At 35.6% G+C, this 26946-nt stretch overlaps 1 protein-coding gene across 6 annotated transcripts in view; it reads right to left on the bottom strand.

The window, feature by feature from the left end:
- The window catches only part of CNOT4 (CCR4-NOT transcription complex subunit 4), a 152501-nt gene that overhangs the window by 26708 nt on the left and 98847 nt on the right, over positions 1 to 26946 (bottom strand). For all 6 annotated transcript variants that reach the window (XM_027538907.1, XM_027538908.1, XM_027538909.1 and 3 more), the window contains exons 8-10: positions 8353 to 8410; positions 5339 to 5588; positions 3949 to 4446 (exon numbers count right to left, since the gene is read on the bottom strand). In XM_027538907.1, coding sequence (XP_027394708.1) covers positions 3949 to 4446; positions 5339 to 5588; positions 8353 to 8410 — 806 coding nt within the window. The remainder of the gene's footprint in view (positions 1 to 3948; positions 4447 to 5338; positions 5589 to 8352; positions 8411 to 26946) is intronic.

Here is a 26946-nt window from a genome sequence, read left to right as displayed (position 1 = left end):
GTACTCGTAAGAACTAAGCAAGAGATTAATTTTCATCAAGTCAGTGAAATGCATTCTATTTTGTAACTGCAGGTTATATTCCTGAGCTGGGCTAACTGTCTCATGAATAGATAAAAAAGGGACCTCCCAAGAGTGTGAGAGCAAAAATCAATTACTATGGGAAGAAAGCCAAGTTAAAGTAAATGCCAGTAATGTTCATTTATGAAGGAGAACATCAATACTGTAGTGAGAAACATTTCAGTTGCTGAATCTGAGACCTGGGTTCCTATCTTAAATCTACTACCAACTGAATGTGTGACTTCTAACAAATTATTTAACCTTTTCAGAAAACAGCTTTGCCATTCCTAAAATGAAGGAGTTGAACAGGCAGGTCATTTTTTTAGAACAGGAAAAGTTACTTTTTAAAACAAAAGCACATGGTTCCAATAACAAGGAAGATCTGAATGGACTTCACTATTACTGGTTACTAATCCAAGTTTTCCCTCAAGAATATTTATTCCAAAAATCCTTCTCAATTTAGAAAACTGGATATGCAGCCAAGAAAATGCTGCTAAAAAGATTTCACCTAAGGAAATAACTAATTTTCAACATTTAAAAAATGTTTTCAATTAGGCAGAGGAAATGGAAACCATGTTTATGTCAAACCTCTGGCAACTGTCCTTCCCATGATAGATTTCAGATATATCAATTTTTAATAATTAACTGAAACAAACCAAAACTTAAAATTTAAATACAAATGTATAATAAACACAGACATTTGTAAGACACAAAGGTAACTATTTATTCCTAACTAAAAGTCAGAAACCCCATCTTGCTCTATGTATCTAAAGAATAAATATACATGATTTTTCCAGTACTGAATACTATCTAAGCATATCTTAAGTGGCAGACCTTGCTGAAACATATGTACTCTCCTTTATGAAGCTCTTAACAGTTACCCTGTGTAAGAAACCATGATATTCACTGCAGAAAATAGAGTTAAAGCTTTTTCAACAGTTCAACTCAAGTACAGCTGAGTTACAACTAGGGGTGGGAGGCAGATATTGCCTACATATTAAACTGCTTCAAATAATTTACAGTTAAGATGTACACAGTTTTCCAGAATTTTAGTTTGTCACTTCTAATTGTTACTGCAAAACCTCAATCATCTGAGGCTTCGCACATTCAGCATCCTGAGGTAGTTGCCAAATATATATAGGCCATGGAAGGGTTCTGTATAACTCCTGATACCAATTTTAAATATTTTGGTACATTAACACTAAAATTTCTTTAGCCATGGGAACCTTAAGAGTTCTCTAAAAATAAGCTTAATTATAAGTCACCACTTAAATACCAAGCTAGTATGCACAGTCAAGAAACTGAAATAACAAACTCTCCCCACCTCCCAGAAAATAGAACAATGATTCAGAATCTGTAGTCGGTGACTTCATTCTTAGAATTTCTGGGAAAAAAAAAAAAAGTATTTTATGCTCTATGGTTGAGTATATGCTAAAAGAAAAGAAAAACCCATGAAGATAGGATCATGATTTAATGCCACATTTTTCTTCATAAAGTATCTATTCTAGATGAAGATTTCAAATGACTAACACAAGGACAGCTACCTTCAAAAATCAGTGATTACTCATCAACCCTGTGGCATTTCTGGAATATCTATCAGCTTAAAAAATATTTGGTTTAAAACTGCTCTTTTTACACTAATGGACAATATGGTAACTATGAAATAGAAGAACAGATAATTTTTGAGGATGGTCACATAATAAGTCAAATGAAAGTACACGAAGAAGACAGCTAAGAACTAGAGTTCCACAAAGGCATCCTCCTTCCTGTCGTATCAAGCCCACGCTGTTCTGCCTCCCTGGCCTAGCTCCACTCTCTAAAACACATGAAGCACCTCCTGGTACAGCAGGCAGTTCTACTGTTTCTTAATGTAATGACACACTAGATTTTGTCTCTATGCCTTTATTCGGGAGTTTCTACCAACACAAAAGGTCTTGCCCTTTTCCTCCTGCTAACCCAAATCCAGGATACAGATCAAGTCCTAATTCTTCAATGATGCTTCCCCAACAATTTACAGGCTCCACTGATGTATCTTGCATTCCAGCATCAAATAGTTACCACCTTCATACACAGTCTTATTTCATCTTGTCAACTACACTATACAGTATCTGGGAATAATATCTGCATTTTAAAGTTTTTCTGCATTATCCACATGGCCTAGTTCATTGTTGGGCAGATACCCAAATATTCATAGTAATTGGTCTAATATTCTATTGTTAAATGTTTAGAATATTTAGGGGAAATTAAATTTTTGGTGTTATAATGTTATGAGATGCACTACTAGTAATTTAAATTCCACACTTCTAAATGATTGAAACAAAGGAAAACAAAACAAAATTACATTCTAATATTGTCTTGGAAAAAATGAGTACCAGGAACTGAACACTTAGTATTTCTTAAGTGAATATCATGTAGAAGAGGATTGAAAAATGTCACTCTTAATTACCTACTAACTACCATAATCAAACGAACAAATATCACAAGTCCCACCAATGTGCAAACCATTACATTAGGTGCTATCATGGTGGTGGTGGTTTAGTTGCTAAGTCATGTCTGATCTTTGCAACCCCATGGATGGGAGACTGCCAGGCTCCTCTGTCCAGAGGATTTTCCAGGCAAGAATACTGGAGTGGGTTGCCATTTCCTTCTCCAGGGGATCTTCCTAACCCAGGGATTGAACCCGGGTCTTCTGCACTGCAGGCAGATTCTTTAGCAACTGAGCTACAGACCCCATGTGCTATCACACTTATATGTAAATTAACTTGACTGTATCAAAAGCCACACACCATATTCTCTTAACCTACCTACTTGTCTTAAAATTCAAATGCTGCAGTCACAAAGAGAATAGAACCAAAAAATTTTGATGGATCTCTGAAAATTTATCTATCAACCTTGCTAAAAACAAGAGAACAAATGTCTTGCTGGTGATAGCACATTATTACAGTAATACTGTGCCATGCCATATCACAAAGGCCAAGACAAGGGATAAAAATAAATTTTATGAGTTATGTAACAGAGTGAAGGACTATTCTATTCTACTTGATTCTCTTCAGAATCAAGAGAAAACAAACTCTTTCAACAGTCATATCTAAAGCCCAAATCAAACTTTGAAAAACTATTAATAAGAAAGATTCCTTTAAATGTAGAAGTCACTTGATCTAAAAAAATATCATAAGACCTTAAATGCCAAAAGTTCTGAAACCTTCAAGGGTAGCAGTACAAAATCAGAAATATTCTGGCATCACTGACAGGAATCTAATATTTACCCCAGAAACAAAAGCATGACAGACCAAAAGGAAAAAAATCTCTCCTTGAACAATTTCTTTTTCACAGAAAGTATAATTATGCACATATGATATGTCTGTGAAAATTAAGAGTTCCCAAATATTATATCCTTTATTATATAAGCAGAGTTTTGATGTGAGTGTGTGTCTATCAGTCAAAATAAATTGTGAAAAGGAGTTAAGAGGGTGGCTTTATCCCTCATGCTCTCACTAATTATCATCTCTAAAAAATTTTTTGAACCAGTTTACTTTTAGAATGTATAATCAGAATTTTTGGTATTGGACATTATGGCACCATAATTTCAGAGCCCATTTCTTTTTGCATTTGAAAGACTTATATGCCATAAGAAAGTATGGTAACTATGCTATTAAGTAAAATGCTTCCGAGCAATAACTAGGTATAATACTCCACCATCCTTATAAAGCTCAATATTACAAGGCATCCATCCAATTAAAATTTTTTTAGATTATGATAAAGTGTTTCCCATTGAAATTTCCAAGACTAATAATAAATACTTTCTGTTATCCAAAAGTACCCTCCCTACCCACCCAACAACCTGTAGGCAAGAGTTATTCACAAATTCTCAAAGGCTATAAACGAACCTACCTGCTATAGGGATCCCTCCCAGACCTGTGTTGTGCTGTGGCGGGAGATTCAAGTCCAAGAAATTACTATTTGAGGTGGGGTTTGCTGTGTGGTTCAAGTGCATGATGCTATTGCGTGGAAAGGCCATCCAAGGATAGCGGGCTGCCTGGCCTGGAAAACTGAATGAATTATAAACCGCTCGGTGCTGCTGAAATTGAGGGAACCTCTGTGGCAAGACGGAAAAGGTACTATTCAGAGAGTTGGCATTTGTAGGCGCAGCAGGATGCAGGAATCCAGAGCCTGGACCTTTGGCAGTTGTAGTGTGTGACGAGGAGTTCTGAAGAGATGTGGGCGAAAGGGAAGGCTGGTCTTGGACTGACAGTTCCTTTTCAATCAAGTCTGCTAAGGCTTTTCGAGTGACATCAAAGGGATCAAAACCCAAGTCATCCTCTGGTTGTTTAGAAGAACCAAAGCCAAACGCTGCTTGCCAGTCTGTAGAGGATGATACTGGGATTGTTTCTGATGGGAAGAAAATCAGGGATGAATTTAAAACATATATCTCACTTCCATACTAGTGAAACATCATACTATATAACACAAAGGCAAATAAATACATGCAAAATCTGTTATGATCTATTAGAACATTAAGACTGTAAAATTATAATTGGCCTCAGATACTTTAAACAATGATTTAATTTTTAAGTTACTAACTTCAAAAACTGAATGATACAGACTGATTTTGCTAATCAAGGAAAACAAAGTACTACTTGAAACCCAAATCATACTCTCAATTATTCATCATCAAAACCCAGAATCAGTTGTTTAAATAAAGTAATAAATATGGTCAGAAAATTCAATTAGAGTTTATTTTTAAAATGTATTTCTCAAAGACACAAGTATAAATAATTTTGAATATATGCTTTATATACGACTATAACAATGAAAAAAGTATCTATTTAATCTTTATATTTTTTTACATTGTCTTAATTTTATGCTATCCTTCACATTAATGAGAACAAATGAATGAAACTGGAAATGGTTCAAATTCCAAAATATAACTTTCGATATTAACTAACATACTTCTTTTGTCAGCTGGGAAAACACTTTTTAAAATATAACTATATAAATACAAATCTAATTAAAAACTGTAAGCCCTTACTATTAATACTTCCTAGAGGAATAAGTATTTGAATACTGAAAAAATGATCTAATCCTTCATTTCTGGAGAAGTCTGTTAACACAGTAACTTCTAGATCACACAACTCTTCTCAAAACCATCCAATTTCTTGCAATTTAAATGTTTACATTTTTATGAAAAAAGAAGAGGATAAAAACAGCGTAACAGCACACCCAGTGAAGGGCTGATTTTAGTCTGAGGATAATTACTAACACATGCAGTGTTGCTCTGTACCTGATGTGAAGAGGCTCTGTGGCTCTGGTGCTGTAGGCCAGTCACTGGAAGTCTGTGGGGTGCTGGGGAAAGGAGGAAGCCCACTTGGGATAGGGTTGGGATGGCGAAAATTATCTGAGAATAACGACTGTGACTCAGTTACTGCTCCTTCAAAAGGAGACCGTGCACTGTGATTGGATGAACTGATGGGGATGACTGGATTGGATTTTGATAAACCAGGAGGTGGTGAAGGTGTATCACTGTTAGATATCTAAATAAAATAGGAAAAGAAAAGAATAATCAACATAAATTTATATTATATACAACAATAAGCCATAATTTAAAGGGCTTGCAATGAAAGGTACTAGAATAGTGATCTTCAAAAACGGGATACTTAAGAGACTTTTTTTAGGACTGTATGAATTTTCAAAAAGATCCATCAACTTCGGACTTATCTGACAGTCCAGTGGTTAAGATCCCACACGTCTGCTGTAAGGAGCATGCGCAGTTTGATCCCTGGTAGGGGAACTAGAATCCCACATGCCACACAGTGCAGCTGAAAAAACATCTACTTACATATGTACTCTTCTATATAACAAAACTGACCCTCCTGAAAAGACACAGCCAGTATCCTCTCGTTTTACAACCTAATTTCTCTCACTATTTCTTACTCTCTGGGATCTAATCAAAGTATTTTGCCCAAGAGTGAAAACTTTCTGGAAGCCAAACACAACTTTATTAGAAATATTCAGATTAGTAATGACAGAGTGTCTGACTCTTAAGGACTACATTTTCTTTGGCAAACTAAGTGATTCCCAATACTTTGGTTTTAAACAAGACGAAAATATCTAATCAAGTTGTTTCCAAACACATCATTGAAACTAATTTTTATAATAAATCTTAATATGATTCTTAGGTATTTAAAATTCAAGAGTTTGAAAATTTGAGTGATATAGACATAATACTCTTTCTTTCATTTACTTATATATACGAACAAGATATCTCAGCACTTTTATTTAGGAAAACAAAAACACGATTAGATGGCTGCTAAAACATCTCCTTGTGCCAAAGGGTAATATTCATCCATGGATACAAGAAAACTAATTTTAAAAAGCCCTATCTGCTTCATTAAGAAGTAAATTTCCAATACAATTTTAGCTTTTATGTTAAATGATTAATTTTTTTTATTAAAAAAAATCAGGTCAAGGAAGGATGTAAAATTTCCCATTGTTAAAGACAAGCTTGTGTAAATGGATGAGGGAGTAACAAAACATTCTGATACTTAAATCTCTCGAATACTAATTAAAAACCAATATAGTCTGCTACTACTACTGCTAAGTCACTTCAGTTGTGTCCGACTCTGTGTGACCCCATAGATGGCAGCCTACCAGGATCCCCCGTCCCTATTTATTTAAAAATACAAAAACTTATAATAAGCTGGAAATTACATCCTTTGTGACTATTTTTAACTTATTATGAAAAAAATATTTAATGTTAACTTAAAATATACAAAGGGACATGCAGATTTTCAAATACTTTCATGGAACTCATGAACAAAAAGTTTAGAAAAGCAGTGTAATTTAGATTTCACGTTGTGGGAAACTGCACATTCTTTACAGAAGAGATTAGAACACTTTTTTTTTTAAGTAAGAGGGTATAAAGAATGTAAGGAGGTGTAGTGAAAAGCTAACAACCAGACAATATGATACAAAGCATGCTCTACAGATTAGGACCTCATTCAGTATCATACTGGATACAACTTTGAAGTTGATTTAACCATTTCAAAGCCCAAAGTCATTTGAGGAATGAGGGAAACTTGGGGGAAAGTTCATTGAAAGAAACAGAAAATTAAAGTCAGTTTGGAACTAGCAGATACAAACTTATATATAAGGTGGATTAAAAGATCCTACTGCATTTCAGACAGAATTATATTTAATACCCTAAAACATAATGGAAAAAAATATGAGACAGAATATGTATAACTGAGTCACTTTGTTGTACAGCAGAAATTAACACAACGTTGTAAATCAACTCAATAAGATTTTTAAAAAAAGAAAGTTAAAGTTGACAACAAGGGACAGGGGAGCACAGGACAGAGAAACAACTCAAAATCAAGAATGCAGAAGGCATGTTAGTCTGGGACCATTTCGTGTCAGGTCAAAAAGACCAAGAATATGAGGGATTCTAAGGACACTAATGTATTGGTACATAGCAGAGTAACATAGTTTATTTTCTCAGGCTCCAAAATCGCTGCAGATGGTGACTGCAGCCATTAAATTAAAATTCTCCTTGGAAGAAAAGTTGTGACAAACCTATACAGCGTATGAAAAAGCAGAGACATTACTCGGCTGCCAAGGGTCCAAACAGTCACAGCTATGGTTTTTCCAGTAGTCATGTACAGATGTGAGAGTTGGACCATAAAGAAGACTGAACACTAAAGTACTGATGCTTTCAAACTGTGGTGCTTGAGAAGACTCTTGAGAGTCCCTTAGACTGCAAGGAGCTCAAACCAGTCAATCCTTAAGGAAATCAACCATAAATATATATTCACTGGAAGGACTGAAGCTGAAGCTGAAGCTCCGATATATGAAGAGCTGACTCACTGGAAAAGACCCTGATGCTGGGAAAGATTGAGGGCAGGAGGAGAAGGGAGACAAGAGAGGATGAGATGGTTGGATGGTATCACTGACTCAGTGGACATGAGTCTGAGCAAACTCCAGGACAGAGAAGCCTGGTGTGCTGCAGTCCATGGGGTCACAAAGAGTCAGACATGACTTAGGGACTTGAACAATGAACAGCAACTGTAACATATGGTCATAATGATACTTCTGCATCATCAAGAAAGGGTTACATTATGCTCTATTCTGTGGAGAAAAAGACAGCTAATTATTATACATGTAACAAAGATGTTCACTAAAAGTGTTTTTAAATTAAGTATTTAAAGTATTTTTCACTATCTAGAAAATTCACTTGCATAGAAGGTCTTATTTCAGCAGATGGCAGGTAAATAAGGGAATATAGTATCACAATCTTACCTGCTGAGAATTATCACCATTCCCTATGCTGAGAGAATCAGAAGGTTTGTCAATAGGGCTGTAAAAAAATAAAAATTAGAGTAAATTTATTCTCCTACAATCAAAGCCTGAAAAATAGACATTTTTTCATCTTAACATTTACTAAAGCACTCAGATGCAAAATATTAGGTTAGATGTTGGGGACACAAAGTGTTAAGATAAAATCTCTATCCTTGAGTGACTTACAGTCTAATATTAGACTCTCCAAAAACAATGAGTGAAACAACAGTTTTGGGGGGGAAAAGTATACTAATCCATTATTTAGTTTGTGCCCATGATAAACACATTCCCCATTAAAATTCTGAAAAAATTCTATTTTTCTAGGTGCTTAACAGAGGGCATAAAAGTTACTGAAATGTCATCTACAGGTTCTTAAAATCAATACATTTTTAATACTTCAATAGCCTAATCATAACCTTAAGAGAAGGCGTATGTAAGTATATACATATACACACATAAACACAAACACACCACACATGACTAACAGAAAGAAACTTTCGTGCCTCAAACAAAAGTAGTAAAACTTGATTTCCGTAAGAGAAAATGCAGTATCACAGTAAAGTAACACAGATTTGCTAACTTCAAGTCCATTTTAACTCATTTGACTTAAAACAGAAATCTTTATAAACATTACAACACTGATCAAGCAAGCAATTTCTATAACAAACTTTAATCCAGCACATGAACAAAAGTTTTGGCACTCATATAACTAATACTTACTTCTGATATAATACTATAGCAAAAAAAACTTAAGATTTCAAATTTCTGAAAATTATTTTATTGTCTGGAAACATATATAAAGTCACCTTACAAACCAACAACTTACTGGTACCGTATTTGATTGTTTTGGAATAATTTCACAAGAACTAGTATCCAATCTGAATGCATCTTCTACAGAAACACTGCCAGATGCTCCTGAATCTGACTGGTAAGTCTGAAATTTCCTTGAAGAACACTTTTACTTACTATTCACAGTATATCAATAAATGAATTCATATTATTGTCAAGAGGGTAATCCTAATAATTTTAAGATACAGTTCTGGGCCCACTAAACTTAGAGGTAGCTGGGTAACAAGACAGGTGCACAACAACAAACACCAGTCAGTGTCAACTATTAAATGGACTAAGTTTAAACACTAAGTGCCATAAATCTTCAGAAGAAAGAGAAGCCCCTCCAAGAGGGGCAACTGGGAAAAGTTTCCTAGGGAAGTTCAAATTTAACTAGGCCCTTAAAAAATATTTACATGTTAGAAGGAAGACAAGTGGGGTCGGGTGGTGGCAGGCAGCATTAAAGGCAGGATTAGCAAGAATTTCAAGAATCAAAAGGTTGTAGAAAAGGTTGAGAGAAAGGTAATTAGTTTAGCTAACATATAGGATGATTTTAACAATGGGAGGTAAGAAGAGAAAGACATCAGAGGCCACTGGAAATTTTTTTGAGCACAGAAATAATACAAATAAAGCAACGTTTTAGAAAGATTAATACACTTCAGTGGTATTAAATACACCTTGTTGTACAACTATCACCAACATCCATTCCCATAACTTTGAATTTTATAAAAATGAAATTCTATACCCACTGAACAACAACTCTCTATTTTTCCTCCTTCCAGTATCTACCATGTACTTTGTTTTGATGACTCTGACCACTCTAAATGCCTTGTGTATAAACTGTAATCATAGAGTATTTATCTTTTTGTGACTAGCTTATTTCATAAATAATAATGTTCTCAAAGTTCATCATGTTGTAACATACAGCAGAATTTCCTTCCTTTTTAAGGCCAAATACTATTACATTGTATCAGTTCAGTTCAGTCATGTCCGACTCTTTGCGACCCCATGAATCACAGCACCCCAGGCCTCCCTGTCCATCACCAACTCCCAGAGTTCACTCAGACTCACGTCCATCGAGTCAGTGATGCCATCCAGCCATCTCATCCTCTGTCGTCCCCTTCTCCTCCAGCCCCCAATCCCTCCCAGCATCAGAGTCTTTTCCAATGAGTCAACTCTTCGCATGAGGTGGCCAAAGTACTGGAGTTTCAGCTTCAACATCATTCCCTCCAAAGAAATCCCTGTACCATTTTTGGTTTGTCCATTCATCCATCCATGGACACTGAAACTGCTTCTACATTCAAGCTACTGTGGGTAATGCTGCACAAATACCGCTTCAATACAGCTTTCAATTCTCTTACACTTATATATAGAAGTGGAATTGGTAGATCATATGGTAATTTTATTTTGAAATTTTTTGACGAACTGCCATACTTTCTTCCACAAAGGCTGTACCATTTTAAATTCTCACCAACAGTACACAAGGGCTCCAATATCCCCACATTTCTTCACTTGTTTTCTGCTTTTTTGATGGTGGCTATAGCGAGGAGAATGGGTCTGAGGGGGTATCTCACTGTAATTTTCAGTTGTATATTCGTAACGATTAGTGATGTTCATCTTTTCATATGCTTAGTGGCCATTCACAAATCTTCTTTGGGAAAATGTCTATTCAAGTCCTTTGCCCATATTTGAATTTGACACTTTTTGCTGTTCAGTTTTAGGAGTTCTCTACATATTCTGGTTAATATTCCTTAAGAGATTTATAATTTGCAAATATTTTCTCCCATTCTGTGACTTGTGGATAGTGTCTTTTGATTTATAATATTTTTAAGTTTTCATGAAGTCCAATTTATCTATTTTTTCTTTTGTTACCTGTGTTTTCGGTGTTATCTCCAGGAAATCACTGCCAAATTCAATGTCATCAGATTTATCCTACATTTTCTCTTAAGGTTTTTTGGGGGGCAAGGGGAGGTTTAAGGTCTTAAATTTAGATGCTAGATCCATTTTGAATTGATCTTTGAATATCGTGTTAGGCAGGCAACCAACTTCATCCTTTTGCATGTGAATATCCAGTTTTCCCAGAACCATTTGTTGAAAAGATTGTCCTATCCTCAGTAGTCTGGTCTTGGTGACATTGTCAAAAATCATTTGGCTATATATGAGTTAATATTTATGAGCTCTCTATTTCACTGGTCTGTAGACTATCTTTATGTTGATATCATACTATTTTGATTAATGCAGCTTTGTATAAGTTTTGAAATCAGGGAGTATGGGCCCTCCAGTTTTATTCTTCTTGTTTAAGATTATATTGGCTATTTGTCCCTTGAGATTCTGCATGAATTTAGGATGGATTTTTCATCTGTTAAAAACTCTGGGATTTTTGACAGGACTGGGATCTGTAGACAGCTTTGGGTAGAACTGACATTTTAATATTAAGTATCCCAAGCCATAAACATTGGTCTTTTCATTTATTTATGTGTCTTTTTAAACTTCTTTCAGCAATGTTTCATATTCTTACACAAGTATTGCATGCGTACATGTGTGCTAAGTCACTTCAGCCATGTATTTTATTCTTTTATCTTATTGTGAATGAACTTGCTTTTGTAATTTCATTTCAGATTGTTCACTGTTCATGTATAGAAATGCAAATGATTTCTGTATGTTAACTTCATATACTGCTACACTGCTGAATTCATTTATCAATTTTAACAGGTGTGTATGTGTCTCTCTCTGTGTATCATCATTATAATTTTCTACGTATAAAGCCATACCATCTGCAAAGAGATAACTTTACATATTCTTTTCCAATTTAAATGCCTCTTCTTTTTCTTGGCTAATTGCTATGGCTAGAAAATGCAATGCTGTGTTGAAGAGAAGTAGTGCAAGCAGGCATCCCATTCTTGCCTTGTTCCTCGTCTCAGGAAAAGCTTTCAATCTTGCCACCATTGCGTATGATGTTCACTTTGGTTTTTCATATATGGCTCTTACTATGCCAAAGTGGCTTCCATTTCTAGGTTGTTAACGGTTTTTGTCACAAAAATGTTTGTGTCTGATGCTCCCTCTGCATCAATTGAGAGGATCATATGGCTTTTAACCTACATTCTGTTGATACGGCATATTGTACTGTTCAAGTTTCATACATTAGACCATCCTTGCATTCCAGGAATAAATCACACTCGGTCTTGGTATTTAATCTTTTCAACATGCTGAACTCTGTGAGTATTCTGTTAAAGATATGTGCGTCAATGTTCGTTAGGAGTTTGAAGTTTTCTTACAGTGTCTTTGGCTTTGGTTATCAGGGTAATGTTGGTCTCATAGAATTAATTAGGAATCATTCTCTTCTCTTCAATTTTGGGGAAAAGCTTGAAAAAGACTGCTACTAGTTCTCCCTTAAATACTTGGTAGAATTCAACAATCGAGCCATTAGGTCCAGAACTTTTCTTTGGTGGGAAGTTTTTATTACTAATTCAATATGCTAACTGGTTATACATCTATTCATGCTTTCTATTTCTTTGTAACACAGTCATGATAGGTTTTGTGCTTCTTGGAATCATTCCATGTAGGTTATTCAATTTGTTGGTGTACAACTGTTTATAGTACTTTCATATTTATTTCTGGAGAATTTGTAGCAATGTTCCCACTGCAGTTTTTTATGTTAGTAATTTGAGACATTCTTTTTTCTCAGTTCACCTAGCTAAAGTTTTGTCAGTTTTGTTGATATTTTTGAAGAGCCAACTTTTGGTTTCCTCAATTGTCTCCATTGTTTTCTATACTCTATTTCACTTATCTCTGCTCTAATCTTTCTTATTTTCTTCCTTCTGCTAGCTTTGGGCTTATTTGTTCATTTTCCAGCTCCTTAAACTGTGAGGTCAGATTGTTGACTTGGGATCTTTTTTATTTTTTAATGTAATATAGCACTTAGAGCTATAAATTTCCCCCTTAGCACCACTTTTGCTCCTTCCCAGAAGTTTTGGTATGCTGTGTTTTCATTTTCATTCATCTAAGTATTTTCTAATTTCCTTGTGATGTCTTTTTGAACCCATTTGTTCAAGTGTTAATTTCCACACTTATGAATTTTCTAGGTTTCCTTTTGTTAATGATTTCTAACTTTATGCCACTGTGGTCAGAAAAGATACCTTGTATATTCATCTTTTTAAATCTACTGAGACTTGATTTGTGGCCTAACATATGGTCTATCTTAGAAAATGTCCCATGTACATTTGAGAATGTGTATTCTATTGTTAAACAACACCACAAACATATACAGAACACTAGGTACAGTGGTCATATACTGTACATTAGGTACATATACTGTATCTAGTGTTCTGTATATGTTTGTGTTGTTTAAATCCTCTCCTTATCTTTTGTCTGGTTGTTTTATCCATTATTATGGGTGGGGTACTGAGTCTCTAGCTAGGATTGCAGAACTATTTCTCCCTTCAATTCTGTCAGGTTTTGCTTCATATATTTTGGTCATTAAGTGTGTAAATGTTTATCATTGTTCTATCTTCTTGCTGTACTGAGCTTTTATTAATATATAATGTCCTTTTTGTCTCATTAATCTTTTTTATTTAAAGTCTATTTTGTCTGATATTAGAAGTAGTTTTTGTTTAGTTGCTAGTGGTGTCTGACTCTTTTGTGACTCCATGGACTGTAGCCTGCCAGGTTTCTCTGTCCATGGGCTATGAGTAGGGCCACCTTTAATCTTTTTTGATTCCTATTTGCATGGAATATCTTTTCCCATTCTTTCAGTTTCAGCCTGTTTGTGACTTTGGGTCAAAAGTGAGCCTCTCATAGACAGCATATAGCTGGACTATGTATTTTTATCCATTTTGCCCATCTCTTTTGAATGGAGAACTGAACTCATTTACATTTAACATAACTGGTAGTAAAAAGTTATTTATGTCACCATGCCATTTGTTTTCTATATGTCTCATAGCCTCCCCCCCTCGTTTACTGCATTATTATCTTCTTTTATGTTTAGCTTATTTTTCTGTAGTGAAATGTTTCTCGCTTCCTTTTGTGTACATTCTAGAGTTCTTTGTTGCTATCATGGGAATTACATTTAATATCCTAAAGTCACAACAGTCTACCTTAAATTTACACTAACTTAACTTTAACAATATACCAAAACTCATAGTTCCTTTCCCTAGCCCTTCTGGTTACTGATATCACAAAACTGTATCTTCATACATTGTGTGCCCCTAGTAATTCTTCTGAATGCAGTTTCTTAAATTATGTAGAAAACAAGATTTGAAGTCATGAAGCAGGGTAATATTAGCTTTTATACTAATGTACTGGACCTTAAACATACTGCTCTTAAGGTCTACAGGAAGAAAAAAGCATAGTTACAAACCATTGTTATAACACTAGGTTTACTTTTATTGAGATCTTTTTCCTCCATACAGCTCTAGGGTATTGCTTAATGTCTTTTTATTTCATCTTGCAAGACTTCTTGAGTTTTTCTTGCAGGGCAGGTTTAGAGGTCCTGAATTCCCTTAGCTTCTGTTTATTTGGCAATATCTTAGTGTCTCCCTCACTCTTTGAGAACAGTTTTTCTAGACAGAAGATTCTTGGTTGGTGTATATATATTTTTTCTTTATAGCACTTTGAGTCTATCAGCCCACTGCCTTCCAGCCTCCAAACTTTCTAATAAGCAATCTGCTGATAATCTTACTGAAGATTCCCTTCTATGTGATGATTTGCTTCTCCTGCTGCTTGCAAGATTCTCTCTTTTTTTCCTTTGCCCTCTCTGATTATACTGTCTCAAGTATCTCACTGTGGGTCTCTGAATTCACCTTAATTAGAATTTGTTTAGCTTCTTGGATGTTTATACTCAGCAGACTTCGGAAGTTTTCAGTCGTTATCTCTTCAAATATTCTCTCTGCATCTTTCTCTCTTCTCCTCTGAACTCCAATAATGCATCTGCTGGTCCCCTGGAATCCTATAAGTCCCTTAGGCTGTTCACCTTTCCTCAATTTTTGTGTGTTCCTCAGACTAGATAATTTCCATCACCCTATCTTTAAGTCTGCTGATTCTTTCTTCTGTCTTCTCAAATCTGTCTTTGAATCCTCCAGAGCATTTTTTGTTTCAATTATTGTACTTTTCATCTCCAGAATATTTTAGTTTCTTTTAAATTTTTCTACCTTTTATTGATGCTTCCATTTTTCTTCACACATCACTTTTCTTTCTCTACAACTTTCCTTAATTCTTTAAGAATCTATAAGATTTAAAGACTGTCCAGTATATCTGCCATTTAGGTCTTTTCCAAAGACAGTTTCTGTTGATTTATTATTTTCTTTTGAATGGATCATTCTTTTCCGTTTCTTTGTATGCCTTCTGATTTTTTGTTTAACACTGTCCATTTGAATCTATCTAGTAACATGTTACCTCTGGAAAGCAGATTCTCCCGTTTCCCCAGTATTTGCTCTTTTTGTTACCAGTTGCTGTGTTTGGTGTTTTTTTTTTGTTTTTTTTTTTTTTTTGATTGTTGCAGGCTATCTCTGTACTGAGAATTAGTCTTAGCTGTAAACTTAAGGTCTTCTCAGGTCTTTTTTGAGCCTTCCCTGGACATGCAGAGTGACTTTCTAATTTTTTCCTTATATGTAGCTGTTTTTGAATGTCCTAGTCTTTAATGCCCAGGTCCCAAAAGGAGAAAAAGTAAAAATTAAAGGGGTATGGCAAGTGGGTATCAGTCCATCAAATTCTCTGGAAATCACTTCAGTCAGAGAGGAAGGGACTTGTAACTACAAGAGGAGATACAACAATGCTTGCCTGCCTCTCTGTTTGCACCTGTGATCAGAAGCCATGATCAGCAATCAGAGCAGAGATCCTCAATATCTGAGGACATGGTCCACTTTGTCCATCCTGTCTTCCACAAGCTATAGGCAAGCTGCTCTAGGAACATGTACACAGCACCTGCCATGTGGCTGGGGATGAGGGTGGGAAGCTACTGTGCTAAGAGTGGAAGTTGACCAAAATTAACTGCCAGGTCTTTTCCTGAAAGTTGCAAGCCTTCAAAAGACCTCAAGAGTTCAAGAACAGTTTCATTAGACAGATTATGCAAGTGCAATTGTTGTCCAGGTGGAGAGATTGATTCCTGGTGCTATCTACACTGTCACCTTCCCCAAATTTGCACTGTTCTTGCAATAGGGAATAAGGGCTTAAAAATGAGAGGAAGGAGTAGTCATAGAAACAGAAAGATGAGAGCAAAATACCACAAAAGAAAACTTCAGTGTCTTCATCTTGGTTCACCACCTCAATTATCATCATTAGAAAGCACTAAATAATAATTTTCAACTTAGATGAGGTCAATCTTGCTAATGTCAAGGGTAATATATGAAAACATTATAGCATTCAGAATTAAACCTTGAGACTGTTTCTGGATTACAACTAATTAGAATAATTTATAGCATCTTTTCCACCATACCAACTGCAGTTTCATAAACATTGATTCATGAATACTTAACACTTCATCTGGGAAGGTCTTATTGATATCAGTGTCATCAATTCAAAGACAGCTACTGAAAAATCAGGATCAGGGCAAGATTTAGTAAGCTTAAGTCCCATTCAATTTTAGTATATTCTTCAATTTATTTTAAGAATAATTAACAAATTCAAGGAATAAGAGATGACAGCTTTAGGAATAAGGATATAACTAGAAAGTTTTTTGTTATGTGGGTTGTAAAAAAATAAGTTTTTGTTATGTAAAAAACATGGGTCAATTAAAATTAAACCTGCCATAGTAAATGCAACTATCAGTGTCAAAATGGAAAATAAAGATGGGGGAGTCCTTGCAAATGAATGTATAAACTCAATAGAAAGAAAAAGTACATTTCCCAAGTCTAACTGCAATAAATGTACACTTCTTGCACTCTGATGGCTGAACAGAAAACATGTATCTCAGAGTTACCACTAACCAGCCAAAGTTCTCACAACCCCCTGGGATCAAGTGTCCAAATTCCTTCTTCATTAAGCTCTGTCATACTAATAAAATTTGTTGTTTTACATTCAACATACATCCACCCATTATCAATGCCAAGAAGGTTAAGAAAGGAAAGCAAACATAAATATCACATTTACTAATGAAGATAGACACCTGTTTCTTAGGGTTCCATGGGAATGACTCTAGAACAGGCTCCAGTTCCAGTTCAGGTCCTGGGTTTGGCTCTGGCTTTCTTTGTGATAGCATGCCTAGAGTACGCTCTACTGCTGGTTCCAGATCCAGCCCTGCTCAAGCAGTGACTCTAACTTCAGGCTTAGCTCTGGCTCCCTGTGCCAGTCTGGGCTTCCCCTCTAATGATTCCAGTTCTGGCTCTAGTGGTTGTTTTAGCTCATCCACTTGTCTCTTAGAGACCACAATGAGTCTATGTTTCAGGTATTTCCTCTGTTCCTGAAAATTAACTTCCTCCTATAATAGCACCCAAAAGCCTCATCCCTCGGGCTTCAGGAGTGGAGGAAGTACTGCAGGTTCTCAGGTAAGTTCTCCTCAAAGAGGTTGTTAGTAGTTGATGACTTCAGCTAGCAAGAATGACAGGAGTACGTTCCTGGTGCAGGGCTGCACTTCATCATCATTCAACCAGGAGCAGATAATGCCCCCTTCCAATGATTCACTGAAGTGCAGCAGAAAGGTGCCAGAGATGGTCTTCAGAAGCTGGCATCCCTGGCAGTACTGGAAAAGAACTGCTGATTCTAGGGGTCTGAACTGATCAGACTGAACCAAAGAATCAAGAACCAGGCAATCAAGAGTACGTTCACATTAGAAATAATCATCAAAGAGAAGGTGTCTGTTTTCAGCTCCTGCTTCAGATCCTGGTAGTTGTATCCGACCATGAAGCTGATAATGCGCACTTCCTGTTGCACCCAGCAGTCCCCTACTGTTGCCCTTTCCAGAACCACCTGAACATTGCTCCGGAGTCAGGGAGCCAAAGACCAAATTAAAACCTGACTCTGCTTCTTCTTGGGGCACAAAGTTTTCTGGTTTGAAGTCAGAATGTTGAACTTCTATAAACTTTGTACAACTGGTCATCAACATCTGTGGGTTCCACCTATTCAGATTCAAGAATATTCAGAGGAGAAAAATTCCAGAAAAGTTCCAAAAAGCAAACTTGGATTTCCCTTGTGCTAGCAACTATTCACCTAGCATTTACATTGCATTAGGTATCATAAGTAATCTAGAGATGATTTAAAGTATACAGGAGGATGTGTGTAGGTTATGTGCAAATACCACACCATTTTATATACGGGACTTGAGCCTTCGAGGATTTTGGCATCCTAAGGAATCAATCCCCATGAATAGCAAGGGATGACTATAATTGAGGAAGATTACTGTCAGTGGAGACTTCTGCAGTCAGTGACCCACAGCCTTCCTGGAATCTCTTCAGCAGCCTTGTTTGAACAGTAAACTTCCTCCCAGCCTTGAGGATGAGGGGCCAATGGGGAATTGTGCACGGCTGGGTTTCTACCAAAAAGGCTTTGTGGAACAGACATAAAAGCAACTCTCTCTATGGGACCTTTCACAGGTCTGCCCCTTGGGTCAGAGGGTCGTCCTGATATATAACTGAGCAACTCAATTCCATCAGCTTCTTCAGGTGAAACAACAGCTTAGCTGTGAACATTTCTCCAGCTGATCCAGCCAATGGTCCAGGGGCACTGCACTGCAGGCCTTGTGCTGCTGAACATTCCATGCCTCCAACTTCAACAGCAATACTTTAATTAGGGTAACTGGCCCAGTAGTCCTTTGGAGGCATCCAACACCTCCTTACTCCTTTAGACCAGTTCACGGAGAATTTCCTGAAAAAGCTGCTGCTGTCTGGTCTGATAGGGGTCCAAAAAGGGTATCCTCACTGGGTCTGGCTCTTACATTGGAGGCAAAAGACATCCTGCTGGCATTTCAGTTGGCTGATGGATTTTACCAGTTTCTCCATCAAGCCCTTAATTCCAGGGTCCAGGATTCAATCTCATGCTGCTGGCTTTCCACAGGTTCTTTGAGGTCTTCCTCTCCTTGCTTCGACTGAGCCCTTTGAGCCTGGAGCAGAATTAAAGAGATCAAAGATCATCTCAGCCGATTAGGTATGGCCCCAAGAAAGGCCAGAATGTCCCAACAGAATTTTTGCAAGTTGGGCTGTAGTAACAAATATGCAAGGTCCTGGCTGCAGTGGCTACACTCATAGTTCAGTTGGTTTAAGAAGTGGAAGAACAGCATGTTAGCCTTGGAACCATCATTGTCCAGTAACAATATGAAGAGAGAGAAATCAAGACACATGAATCACACAGTTGACTGATAAGCACTGGTTTCAAGTGGGATTAGGAAATTCTAATAGTTAGTTAGGTTTCATAAAAAGTGAAACCTAAGAAAGTGAAGAGGAACTGAAAAGCCTCTTGATGAAAGTGAAAGAGAGTGAAAAAGCTGATTTAAAACTCAACATTCAAAATACAAAGATCATGGCATCCAGTCCCATCATTTCATGGCAAATAGATGGGGAAACAATGAAAACAGTGACAGACTTTACTTTCTTGGGCTTCAAAATCATTGCAGATGATGACTGCAGCCATGAAATTAAAATACGCTTGCTCCTTGCAAGAAAAGCTATGACAAACCTAGACAGCATATTAAAAACAACAGATATTACTTTGTTGACAAAGGTCCATATAATCAAAACTATGGTTTTTCCAGTAGTCAGGTGGGAGTTGGACTATAAAAAAAGCTGTGTGCCAAAGAATTGATGCTTTTGAACTGTGGTGTTGGAAAACTCTTGAGAGTCCCTTGGATTGCAAGGAGATCAAAGCAGTCAATCCTAAAGGAAATCAGTCCTGAATATTCATTGGAAGAATTGATGCTGAAGCTGAAACTCCAATACTCTGGCTACCTGATGTGAAAGAATGACTCACTGGAAAAGACCCTGATTCTGGGAAAGACTGAAGGCAGGAGGAGAAGGGGATGACAGAAGATGAGATGGTTGGATGGCATCACCAACTCGATGGACGTGAGTTTGAGCAAGCTCTGGGAGTTGGTGATGAGCAAGGAAGCCTGGTCCATGGGGTCACAAAGAGTGGAATATGACTGAGCGACTCAACTGAACTAAAGTTAGGTTTCATAACACAATCAAGGTATTATTTCTAGAAGGTAATGCTGTGTGTATAAATCCCTGTAGATAAAAATTTGTAAACATGTTTTCATAGTCTCACTAAATTTTTTTTTTTAATTCTAGTCCTAAATAGTTCTGAAATCTATAAAATAGTTCTGAAATCTATGGTGAAATTACAGATTTCTCAGGAGTAAATATTTTCCAGTTAACCCAACAGTTGGAATCTGGTGCTATGTAGCTTTGCAAAATATAAACATTTATATTTATTTATGTAAAGAATAGAGTCTATATCTAGATTCTGTCCTTGGAGATTCTGACTCAGTCCAAATTGAGATATTTGGTGTCTGATGATCACTGTTCTAGTGGAAAAGGAATACAGTGAAAAAGTATCAAGTCTCCTCAAAGTCTCTGAAATTATTAGGCTTTAGAGCTAGAAGGAATCATTAACATCAAATCTAAATTCTGTTTTACAGTTAAAGAAACCAAATTCACAACTATCTGCAAAGTGCCTCTCTCTGGATCTTCAGATGCTCAGTCAACTTTGCTAGTTTCTAACTGGCCCACTGGGCAATTTTTGAGTTTGATTTCCTTTAATTTCCTTGGTGGTGACACCAACCAAATTCCTAAAGATAGTCTCTTTGCTGCTTTCTAAAAATTATAACATAAAACAAGCAGTTATGCAGTAGAGGAAACAGAAAAAAACATTTTCAAGGACTGGGAGTTGGATAAGAAAAATAGTGAGGTTTAGTTTCCTGGTTTATCATATTCAAAAGATAAAAAGTCTTCAAGGTTGTACTAATTTTTGTTGCATTTTGAACATAAAGTAAAATTTAAGGCAAATGTCAGTATAATGGACATTTCCAAATTTCTGTTGTGTTACTATATACCCAAGTACATACTTATACTGCTCCTAAATATTCCCTTATTCGTTGAGAATAATTCACTTTCATTTTTCATGCTCGCCAAAGTCTTAAATAACTGAGATAAACATTTGCTACTGCAAAGGACAAATTTAAGTTACAGACAGGAAGCTTGCTTTTAAAGAGTTTATTTTGATACAGGGGCTTCAAATACACATTGACACTAAAATTACTTTGCTAGTAATATATGGCCACATCTCAAGTTACATGACACAATTAACATGGCAAGAGAAAAATGCCTCAGTAAACCTAGACTGATTGTAGTTGGCAAGTATGATTCTAACTGCAAGTTTCTCATAACTCCAGGACATACCAAATATGAAAGAAAATAAATGCTTTTATTACTGGTAAGCACAAAAAATTAATTATCCTTAATATTAAAACTGAAAGATGGACATCCACCATCCTAAACATCATAAACTACTGCAAGCTTTCAAAAACAAAAAGCAAAATCTCCATCTATTCATTATAATTTTGTATTTCAGTAATAAAGTTTGATCTTAAAAAGATATTTGACGTGTCTTTTCTTCTAAGAAATAAAGGCACCAAAAACTTCGATCTCTAACCCATTCCTACCGATACCCACCCTTCCCCTCCCTTCCTTGCACTTACTACAACCACCCTCTGGAAAAAATACCCATGGCTCTCTAAACTTTTTGAAAATATTCTACTTCAGTGGAGCAAGATACCAGAGCTGACTGACTAGTTTTCCAGTATGTATGTGCACATGTGCAGTAACTTTATATATCCAAATATATCATGGGACTAAGTAAGATTTCTTAAGAAAAATAAGGAAAGACTGAGAAATAAGTTCAGAAAAATTTAATAATTCATGAATTTTAATATAAATACCCAATTTTAGCAAACTTTACCACCTACTTAATTTAACAGTAAGCAGCCTTAGCTTTATACAAAAATAAAAGTTGAGAAATGTAAATAATTTACCTACTTCAATAGACGGAATGCCTTACTGGGGGTCCACTTTACAAAAACAATGTAGGCTACCTTTCATGACACTTGTCCATACTTTGAGAATTACTGCTTTATACTGCTCCTGAATTCACCTCTATAGGTATCAACATACACCAGTAATTTATAACTATTTTTAGGTCATGGATCCTCCCTCCAGAAAAGTACACACACACACACACACAATTTTACAGAAGATTTCAGAGTTTGCAGATATTCAGAAGTCTATATATGATTTAACACGTTCTACTCAAGACTATTTTATATAATTATCTGGACCATATCCTTTCTAAATTTCAGGGGTTTATCAAATGATATTAGGACAGAAGAATATGATTCAGGCAGTGCCTACTTCCATTCTGTTAAATAAATAAGGCACTCTCATTATGCCTTCAGTCTATTAGAGCTTATATTTGACTTTCAATACAAATATAGCTGCATATAGTTTTTAAAAATACACCTTTTCCTTCAATGTGATAAAATGGACAAATTTCTAGAGAAATTTTCTTTTCACCATTTCTTTAGCTTATCCTCTACTGCCACCAATCTGTGGTTTAGGGAAGGTTTTGCTTAAGCCTTCCCTGGGATTAATAGTACATCCATTATATTTATCCTGAGGTATAAGCCTTAAGTACTAGAGATCTTCCAAGGTCAAACTACATACCGTTATGGCATAGTTTAACTGATTTAGTTTGATTCATGCTAGAGTTTTTAATTCATGTTAGAGTCTTAAATTTCACCTCTTCTAGATTAAGAAATGGCAGAGTGAAAGAATGAGCTTGGGCTTAAAACTGACTGAGACTTTTGGTCAGAATCTGGTCTATCACTTACTTGTGGAGGATACTGGTAAATTACCTAAACTCTCTGAGATTTAGTATTCTTGCCAGCAGTAAGATAACAATGATGTCTACCACACAGAACTACTAAATGAACACAGAAGACATCAAATTTTTATTCAACTTTCTTTCTACCTAAATCTAAAGCTGAACATCTCAATTCCTTCAATGGTGTCTTCTCTGAGTCACAATATCAAGTCATAAACTTTACTTGCGTGATCTGCACATTCCGTAATCTGTCCCCCCAAGGTAAGCAGACCTATACACTGTCCTGGGCATATAGCAGCCATTTAGCTACTACTGCCCTGTCTAAGTCTTCAGTTGGTGCACAAATAGTACCTCAATGTAAATAAAGGTATTTCAAAGCCCTGAACTTAAAAACAGAATATCTAGTCCTTAAGCATCACTACTGCATGGCTCCCTTATTTCCCCTTAACTACATTTTTATTCATCATTTCAAAATAACTAATAGAGAAACAGCGTATCCACAGTCAAAACCCAATCTGACTGATATACTCTCAAACCCATAATAATGGAGGGATGTGTGTGAAGAACAAATGATACACACCCTCTAATTAATTATTCATTTAAGTGATACAGGAATAAGACATAGAAAATTTCACTTACTAACATTAATGTGTATCAAGGGACCATGTTGGGGTTCAGTAATGATTAGTAGCTATGATATTCTTAATATTTATAATCTGCCTTAATTACACATGAGAAAAGTACATTTCAGTTTAATGTCAATCTATAAATTTTCAAGTTTTGCTTTCTTGAAATTCTTCTAAAACTGCTGCTCACTACACAGGAATGCCAAGAAAAGAAAAGGGGCCATTCTTTTTGTCCCTAAAAGTTTAATTCTCAACTCAAATAAGAAAAATGTTCTCTCTCTGGGGTAGGACCACAGAAAGAGTTGTACTGCTCTTCATTCTAACTTGGCAGGTCTTCCCTGAGGGAAGAAGAAAACTTGTTTACAAATCCATCCCTACCTGTACCCTGTATGGTGACAAGGTACAAGTGGAGACCAAAGCAGATGTTCAGTAATATTGACAGTCAAACTTACTCTCTGTCAGGGGTTGGCAAGCAAAGAAAACAAGCTATAGGAGCTTGCCAAACAAAACAAAACACCGATAACTCTATGTAGCCTGGGCCATCAATTGTCCTTAACAAATCCTGGGGCGGGGAGGGGGGGGGGGTGCCTTGCATTAAATAAACAAACAAAAAAAACTCTTCTCCCTCTCTCAAAAATCCTTCACTTATCATGTACTTATGTTAAGCAAAGGTAATCATGTCAAAATTTATTCTGGTCCCAGCTGAAGTTCAGTTGCACTGATTTTGGGCAAAGTTACTAAATGGGTATACTGTTTCAATTCCCCCCTTTTCTTTTTTCCCCTACAACTTGTGGTTGCTATGACACTCCTCTCCTGTAATTGAAACAATTATAAATGTGCTCTGCTATACTTTATATGAAGGCAAAGTTAATAAAATATTAGTAAATCTATATTAATAAGTCATCACAAAAACATAAGTTAAAGACAGCTAACTACTGTTAAAATGCTGAAAAGACATGTTGGTAAATTTCAATTTTCACTTCTAATATAAAGAAAAAAGCCCAATAAATTAAAAATAATAAGGTGTTTTCATATTGTGATTATACCACTTTCTGACACTGTTGCTTAATTTTTAGTTCCTAGAAATTCTTAGACAGGAAGAGGTGATGGTAGGAGATTTGATTTAAAAATGCAGGGAACAGACCAAAAAAAACTTTCTTGAGCGACACAGAAGACTTAAATATTTTGAAACAAATAGACTTGGTCAACTAACGGGAGAAGCTAGCCTATATACTGCACAGAAAACACTTAAATACACCAATAAAACATGGCAAAGAGATATGAATTCACGGTGCATAAGAAGTTCAGTATATTAATCAAAAACAAATTAAAATGAAAGATTTTATCAAATTTGGCAAGTGTGCAGGAAAAAAATACTTAATTCAAGGAAATACTCATAAACATTGACTTAGCAGTTCTAAGATCATCAAAACTATAACCAAAATGTTTACATGAAAAAATATTTATCACAGTGTTATAAATAATAGCACCAAAATGAAAGTAAGATAATATACACCAGCAGGAGATTGGTTTAATAAACGTGCAATACTCACATATAATGGAATACTACACAGTCATAAAAATTATGTTTTCATAACATGGGAAAGTATTCATAATAATGGGTATTAAATTTTAAAATGTAACAAACCAATGCGATTTTCTGCATATATACATTCACAGAAAGGAAAAGGACTACAAGGAAACACACACTGCAAGGAAGATACACCAAATCATTTTAGTGAAAACGTCTGAGTATTGAGATCACATACAATATTTACTTTCTTCTTTATGCATTTGTATATTTTTCAGCTCTCCTTCAATAGCAACATTACTTTTATATTCAGGGAATAACAAATGCTGTCACAAAGAGATCATCTAAATTTTACATTTCTGCTCTGCATTCTCTTAGGGGCTATAAACCCAGAACATGACTTTAATTAGAATGACAACACTTTTAATGAGAATAAAGATGTGTATTTAAAAGCATCTGAAATAAATTTTTACTACAAATTCTTACATAATGTACTACAGAGTTAGCAACCAATGAGGTAAATAACAGCATAGGTTCTTAATAAAATAAACATAGGGGTGGGTACAAAAAGATCAATGGAAAGGGTCAAAGTTTATCAACCCCCAAAGATTTTAGACTTAACTTTTATACTTAGCTTTGATAAAATAAATTTCATGTAGTTTATTATATAATAATTTTATGTTTTGCTCTATGGTCACCTATATATTTTTATATATATATATATATATATACATACATATGTGTGTGCAAATAAAAGGAAGTTTTTAAATTTGAATTGCGTTTATAAATAATCTTCACTATTAAAGTGAATAAACTTAACAAGGACTTCCAAGAATTTAAATATAAGAATAAGTTTTGAAGAAACTGACTCTAACAACAATCCATGTGGTTATTATTAGCTATGCTTAAAAATGGCCCTTACATTATTCTAATGCTAAACAGATATGGGACTGTAATAGGACTATGTAATACCCAGACCTTTAAAGCATCATTTAAACAAATTCAACTTTGGAATAAATTTTTTAAAAAAGAAAACTGACCTATTTGATTACAGCTATTTACTTTAGATGAATTCACTTTATAAAAGTTAGACTTACCAAATTTACAAAAAAAAAAAAAGATCCAAACACAAACATAAGATATATTCAGAATAAAGTGTAACCCCCATTTATCATTTTTATTAATCATATCATTTTCTGACAGGCCAAACCCAAATACAATCCAAGATGTGACGATCACCATATCAGAATGAGATTTGATACATAAAATTATAAATTTGTTTAAACATGAACAGAATATAGGTCTATGCAAAAACAAGTTGTCTCCAAGATGAAAAAGATCTGTATATGGGATACCCTCCTCACTCAGAGGACATAAGACTTTGGTGATTCCTGAGACAAGACAAACATGAATACTTGTATCCCCAACACAAAATGCTTCAGATTAATAACCCTCTGTCCCTTTTACAGTATTTTGTGCCACCCACCCCCCCCACCCCACACCCCACACCCCACCATTACATCAGGAAGGAAACCTCCATTAGGTGACAAGAGCCTTTTAATAACCCACATCTCTTAATTTCCCTTTTTATCAAGGAGAGTGTTCCTGGGGCTCAGGGTAGTCTGCAAATCAATGCAAAGGGGAAGCATCGAGAGGCTCATCTGAAGTATTACCAGGGAGCAGCAGGCAGCAAATATTCAAACCCAGAAATTGTGACTCAACATTTCCTACAGTACAACAATTCTGCACAAATGACAGACACTGTCAAGA

This window comes from Bos indicus x Bos taurus, chromosome 4, assembly GCF_003369695.1.
Source record: "Bos indicus x Bos taurus breed Angus x Brahman F1 hybrid chromosome 4, Bos_hybrid_MaternalHap_v2.0, whole genome shotgun sequence".
Taxonomy (NCBI): Eukaryota; Metazoa; Chordata; class Mammalia; order Artiodactyla; family Bovidae; genus Bos; species Bos indicus x Bos taurus.
Note: the sequence above shows the minus strand (reverse complement) of the source record. Positions and strands in the feature narration are given on the sequence as shown.